Source organism: Eleutherodactylus coqui, chromosome 5 (genome assembly GCF_035609145.1).
Source record: "Eleutherodactylus coqui strain aEleCoq1 chromosome 5, aEleCoq1.hap1, whole genome shotgun sequence".
NCBI lineage: Eukaryota > Metazoa > Chordata > Amphibia > Anura > Eleutherodactylidae > Eleutherodactylus > Eleutherodactylus coqui.
Genome location: NC_089841.1, coordinates 1,153,601 through 1,160,645, shown reverse-complemented (window position 1 = coordinate 1,160,645; position 7,045 = coordinate 1,153,601). Strand labels below are relative to the sequence as shown.

The window sequence follows — 7,045 nt, the reverse complement described above, 5'->3', positions numbered from 1 at the left end:
TATGTGGGGTCCCCTGTATGTAGCAGTGATGTAATATGTGGGGTCCCCTGTATGTAGCAGTGATGTACTATGTGGGTTCCCTGTATGTAGCAGTGATGTAATATGCGGGTTCTCCTGTATGTAGCGGTGATGTAATATGTGGGGTCCCCTGTATGTAGCAGTGATGTAATATGTGGGGTCCCCTGTATGTAGCAGTGATGTACTATGTGGGTTCCCTGTATGTAGCGGTGATGTAATATGTGGGGTCCCCTGTAAGTAGCAGTGATGTAATATGCGGGTTCTCCTGTATGTAGCAGTGATGTAATATGCGGGTTCTCCTGTATGTAGCGGTGATGTAATATGCGGGTTCTCCTGTATGAAGCGGTGATGTAATATGCGGGTTCTCCTGTATGAAGCGGTGATGTAATATGCGGGTTCTCCTGTATGAAGCGGTGATGTAATATGTGGGTCTCCTGTATGTAGCGGTGATTTAATATGAGGGGTCTCCTGTTTATAGCGGTGATGTAGTATGCGGGATCCCGTATGTAGCAGTGATGTAATATGCGGGGTCCACTGTATGTAGCAGTGATGTAATATGGGGAGTCCCCTGTATGTATGGGTGATGTAATATGTGGGGTCCCCTGTATGTAGCAGTGATGGAATATGCGGGTTCTCCTGTATGTAGCGGTGATGTAATATGCGGGTTCTCCTGTATGAAGCGGTGATGTAATATGCGGGTCTCTTGTATGTAGCGGTGATGTAATATGTGGGGTCCCCTGTATGTAGCGGTGATGTAATATGTGGGGTCCCCTGTATGTAGCAGTGATGTAATATGGGGAGTCCCCTGTATGTAGCAGTGATGTAATATGGGGAGTCCCCTGTATGTATGGGTGATGTAATATGCGGGGTCCCCTGTATGTAGCAGTGATGGAATATGCGGGTTCTCCTGTATGAAGCGGTGATGTAATATGCGGGTTCTCCTGTATGAAGCGGTGATGTAATATGTGGGTCTCCTGTATGTAGCGGTGATGTAATATGCGGGTTCTCCTGTATGTAGCAGTGATGTAATATGTTGGGTCTCCTGTATGTAGCGGTGATGTAATATGCGGGTTCTCCTGTATGTAGCGGTGATGTAATATGCGGGTTCTCCTGTATGTAGCGGTGATGTAATATGCGGGTTCTCCTGTATGAAGCGGTGATGTAATATGTGGGATCCCCTGTATGTAGCTGTGATGTAATATGCGGGTTCTCCTGTATGTAGCAGTGATGTAATATGTTGGGTCTCCTGTATGTATGTGTGATGTAATATGTGGGATCCCCTGTATGTAGCGGTGATGTAATATGCGGGTTCTCCTGTATGAAGCGGTGATGTAATATGCGGGTTCTCCTGTATGTAGCGGTGATGTAATATGCGGGTTCTCCTGTATGAAGCGGTGATGTAATATGCGGGTTCTCCTGTATGAAGCGGTGATGTAATATGCGGGTTCTCCTGTATGAAGCGGTGATGTAATATGGGGAGTCCCCTGTATGTAGCGGTGATTTAATATGAGGGGTCTCCTGTTTATAGCTGTGATGTACTATGTGGGGTCCCCTGTATGTAGCAGTGATGTAATATGGGGAGTCCCCTGTATGTATGGGTGATGTAATATGTGGGGTCCCCTGTATGTAGCAGTGATGTAATATGCGGGATCCCCTTTATGTAGCGGTGATGTAATATGTGGGTCCCCTGTATGTAGCAGTGATGTAATATGCGGGTTCTCCTGTATGTAGCGGTGATTTAATATGAGGGGTCTCCTGTTTATAGCGGTGATGTACTATGTGGGGTCCCCTGTATGTAGCAGTGATGTAATATGCGGGATCCCCTTTATGTAGCGGTGATGTAATATGTGGTTCTCCTGTATGTAGCAGTGATGTAATATGCGGGTTCTCCTGTATGTATGGGTGATGTAATATGCGGGTTCTCCTGTATGAAGCGGTGATGTAATATGCGGGTTCTCCTGTATGTAGCAGTGATATAATATGTGGGTCTCCTGTATGTAGCGGTGATTTATAATGAGGGGTCTCCTGTTTATAGCGGTGATGTAGTATGCGGGACCCCTTGTATGTAGCAGTGATATAATATGTGGGGTCCACTGTATGTAGCGGTGATGTAATATGCGGGATCCCCTTTATGTAGCAGTGATGTAATATGCGTGATCCCCTGTATGTAGCGGTGATGTAATATGTGGGGTCCCCTGTATGTAGCGGTGATGTAATATGTGGGGTCCCCTGTATGTAGCAGTGATGTAATATGGGGAGTCCCCTGTATATAGCAGTGATGTAATATGGGGAGTCCCCTGTATGTAGCAGTGATGGAATATGCGGGTTCTCCTGTATGTAGCGGTGATGTAATATGCGGGTTCTCCTGTATGAAGCGGTGATGTAATATGCGGGTTCTCCTGTATGAAGCGGTGATGTAATATGCGGGTTCTCCTGTATGAAGCGGTGATGTAATATGTGGGTCTCCTGTATGTAGCGGTGATGTAATATGCGGGTTCTCCTGTATGTAGCAGTGATGTAATGTGTTGGGTCTCCTGTATGTAGCGGTGATGTAATATGCGGGTTCTCCTGTATGTAGCGGTGATGTAATATGCGGGTTCTCCTGTATGTAGCGGTGATGTAATATGCGGGTTCTCCTGTATGAAGCGGTGATGTAATATGTGGGATCCCCTGTATGTAGCTGTGATGTAATATGCGGGTTCTCCTGTATGTAGCAGTGATGTAATATGTTGGGTCTCCTGTATGTATGGGTGATGTAATATGTGGGATCCCCTGTATGTAGCGGTGATGTAATATGCGGGTTCTCCTGTATGAAGCGGTGATGTAATATGTGGGATCCCCTGTATGTAGCAGTGATGTAATATGCGGGATCCCCTGTATGTAGCAGTGATGTACTATGCGGGATCCCCTGTATGTAGCAGTGATATAATATGTGGGTCTCCTGTATGTAGCGGTGATGTAATATGCGGGGTCCCCTGTATGTATGGGTGATGTAATATGCGGGTTCTCCTGTATGAAGCGATGATGTAATATGCGGGTTCTCCTGTATGTAGCAGTAATATAATATGTGGGTCTCCTGTATGTAGCGGTGATTTAATATGAGGGGTCTCCTGTATGTAGCGGTGATTTAATATGAGGGGTCTCCTGTTTATAGCGGTGATGTAATATGCGGCACCCCTTGTATGTAGCAGTGATATAATATGTGGGGTCCCCTGTATGTAGCGGTGATGTAATATGCGGCATCCCCTTTATGTAGCAGTGATGTAATATGCGGGATCCCCTTTATGTAGCGGTGATGTACTATGTGGTTCTCCTGTATGTAGCAGTGATGTAATATGTGGGTCCCCTGTATGAAGCGGTGATGTAATATGCGGGTTCTCCTGTATGTAGCAGTGATGTAATATGCGGGTTCTCCTGTATGTAGCAGTGATATAATATGTGGGTCTCCTGTTTATAGCGGTGATGTAGTATGCGGGACCCCTTGTATGTAGCAGTGATGTAATATGCGGGTTCTCCTGTATGTAGCAGTGATATAATATGTTGGGTCTCCTGTATGTAGCAGTGATTTAATATGAGGGGTCTCCTGTTTATAGCGGTGATGTACTATGTGGGTCCCCTGTATGTAGCAGTGATGTAATATGCGGGTTCTCCTGTATGAAGCGGTGATGTAATATGCGGGTTCTCCTGTATGTAGCAGTGATATAATATGTGGGTCTCCTGTATGTAGCGGTGATGTAATATGTTGGGTCCCCTGTATGTAGCAGTGATGTAATATGTGGGGTCCCCTGTATGTAGCAGTGATATAATATGCGGGATCCCCTGTATGTAGCGGTGATGTAATATGTGGGTCTCCTGTTTATAGCGGTGATGTACTATGCGGGATCCCCTGTATGTAGCGGTGATGTAATATGTGGGTCCCCTGTATGTAGCAGTGATGTACTATGTGATCCCCTGTATGTAGCAGTGATGTACTATGTGATCCCCTGTATGTAGCAGTGATATAATATGTGGGTCTCCTGTTTATAGCGGTGATGTAGTATGCGGGACCCCTTGTATGTAGCAGTGATATAATATGCGGGATCCCCTTTATGTAGCAGTGATGTAATATGTGGGATCCCCTGTATGTAGCAGTGATGTAATATGTGGGATCCCCTGTATGTAGCGGTGATGTAATATGTGGGATCCCCTGTATGTAGCGGTGATGTAATATGTGGGTCCCCTGCATGTAGCAGTGATGTAATATGTGGGTCCCCTGTATGTAGCAGTGATGTAATATGTGGATCCCCTGTATGTAGCGGTGATGTACTATGTGGATCCCCTGTATGTAGCAGTGATGTAATATGTGGATCCCCTGTATGTAGCAGTGATGTAATATGTGGGTCCCCTGTATGTAGCAGTGATGTAATATGTGGGTCCCCTGTATGTAGCAGTGATGTAATATGTGGGTCCCCTGTATGTAGCAGTGATGTAATATGTGGGTCCCCTGTATGTAGCGGTGATGTAATATGTGGGTCCCCTGTATGTAGCGGTGATGTAATATGTGGGTCCCCTGTATGTAGCGGTGATGTAATATGTGGATCCCCTGTATGTAGCAGTGATGTACTATGTGGTCCCTCTGTATAGCACCGCTGGGTGGGGCCCCGTGGCCCCCGGTAATAATGGTCACCACACACAAGGTTTTCTGCACGCGGTTTTAGTATTTCTCTTCAATCATAAATAATAGCAGTAATGATTAGTTATAACGCAGGCGGACGGCGAGGACCGGCGGACAGCGGGGACCACCACACGGCATCCGTGGCAGGACAGTCCGCTTCCTCCAGTGATCGCTACATGAGCTCTAGCAGCAGCGCCCCGGGTAAGTCATGTGTGAGCAGGTAGGTGGCGTAAAGTCATGTGATCTCCCATAACACTGGTGGGGCATGAATACGGAGTGCGGGTCGGACAGCGCCGTCGTCACGCGCTCCTCCTCCTCTCCTCCGCCAGCGCCAGCTGCATCGCCCAGATACTCAGTGGTCGCATGTACGCCAGCGAGCGGTAGACCTCCCTCTCGCAGTACGCCTCCGGCGTCTGGAAGGACATGCCCAGCCGCTCCCACACGGTGCGGTAACAGCCTTCTGCAGTCTGGAAGCCTTCCTCCACCAGGCCCTGGAATGGAAGACATGACAACGGGTGAGAGCGCCCCCTGTGGCCATCTGATGCAGTGTAGCCCAGCACCCTCCCATGTGGGATCCCAGATAGTCCACAATGGTCATTGGGACAGTACAGGACCCACTAGCAGCCAACCCCAGAAGGAGATACCTCATGAATCATGGTGGCTGCCAGTCCATATACCACTCCAATCCAGACCTCATCTGACTGAACGCTGGAGGTGTCAACGGCGCCATCTGGACGCATTCCGTTCACCGCGCCCATCTGACCGCCAGCAAACCGCTTCACGTTCAATTCAAAGATGGTTCTCAAAGCGCTCAGTACGTGAGCAGAGGGGAAGACCTGCAGGAAGGAAGGAAGGAAGGTAGGTAGTACCAGAGCTTCACCAGCACAGCCACCCATAGACCCCCCACCCGCGCCATACCTCATGCTGTCCGAAGCCCAAGCCGGACGCTCGCAGGAACCAGTGCCCGGCACACTGGTCAGACATAACACTGTTGTAGTAGGACTGATTCCCGCAGTCATAGTTGTAGTATCTTCCTGGTGACAGAGAGAGAAAAATGCTCAGTGTCCCATCATATAGACCGGTCATCACTGCCGTCCTGAGTACTAGAACCCCCATGGAGTCAATGACCCGTCATACACATCGGTCATCACTGACGTCCTGAGTACTAGAACCCCCATGGAGTCAGTGCCCCGTCATACAGACCGGTCATCACTGCCGTCCTGAGTACTACAGCCCCCCCTGGAGTCAGTGCCCCATCATACACACCGGTCATCACTGCCGTCCTGAGTACTAGAACCCCCATGGAGTCAATGACCCGTCATACACATCGGTCATCACTGCCGTCCTGAGTACTACAGCCCCCAGTGGAGTCAATGACCCATCATATTGACCGGTCATCACTGCCGTCCTGAGTACTAGAACCCCCATGGAGTCAGTGCCCCGTCATACACACCGGTCATCACTGCCGTCCTGAGTACTAGAACCCCCATGGAGTCAGTGCCCCGTCATACACACCGGTCATCACTGCCGTCCTGAGTACTAGAGCCCCCCCTGGAGTCAGTGCCCCATCATACACACCGGTCATCACTGCCGTCCTGAGTACTAGAGCCCCCATGGAGTCAGTGCCCCGTCATACACACCGGTCATCACTGCCGTCCTGAGTACTAGAACCCCCATGGAGTCAATGACCCGTCATACACATCGGTCATCACTGCCGTCCTGAGTACTAGAACCCCCATGGAGTCAGTGCCCCATCATACACACCGGTCATCACTGCCATCCTGAGTACTACAGCCCCCCCTGGAGTCAATGACCCATCATATTGACCGGTCATCACCACTGTCCTAAATACTAAACCTCCACATGGATTAAGTGTCCTGTTATACAGACCGGTCAGCACTGCCGTGCCGAGTACTAGAACTCCTCATGGAGTCAGTGTCCCGTTATACAGACCGGTTATAAACACTGTCCTCAGTACTAGAAGCCCCCCATGGAGTCAGTGCCCTGTCATCACCACCGTCCCGAGTACTAGAAACCCCCTTGGAGTCAGTGCTCTATTATACAGACCAGTCATCACCACCGTCCCGAGTACTAGAACCCCCCATGGAGCCAGTGTCCCACTATACAGACCGACCATCACCACCGTCCCGAGTACTAGAAGCCCACCATGGAGTCAGTGCCCCATTATACAGACCGACCATCACCACCATCCCGAGTACTAGAAGCCCACCATGGAGTCAGTGCCCCATCACACAGACCGATCATCACCACTGTCCCGAGTACTAGAACCCCCCCCATGGAGTCAGTGCCCCGTCATAAAGACCGGTCATCATTGCGGTCCCGAGTACTAGAAACCCTCATGGAGACAATGCC

The 7,045-nt window shown here is 49.4% G+C and overlaps 1 protein-coding gene across 1 annotated transcript in view; it reads right to left on the bottom strand.

Moving 5' to 3' along the window:
- Positions 1 to 4,695: 4,695 nt before the first annotated feature.
- The window catches only part of GBA2 (glucosylceramidase beta 2), a 131,716-nt gene continuing 129,366 nt past the window's right edge, over positions 4,696 to 7,045 (bottom strand). The window contains exons 16-18 of the mRNA XM_066602183.1: positions 5,591 to 5,706; positions 5,317 to 5,508; positions 4,696 to 5,163 (exon numbers count right to left, since the gene is read on the bottom strand). Of these exons, the coding sequence (XP_066458280.1) occupies positions 4,972 to 5,163; positions 5,317 to 5,508; positions 5,591 to 5,706 (500 nt within the window). The 3' untranslated portion in view covers positions 4,696 to 4,971. The remainder of the gene's footprint in view (positions 5,164 to 5,316; positions 5,509 to 5,590; positions 5,707 to 7,045) is intronic.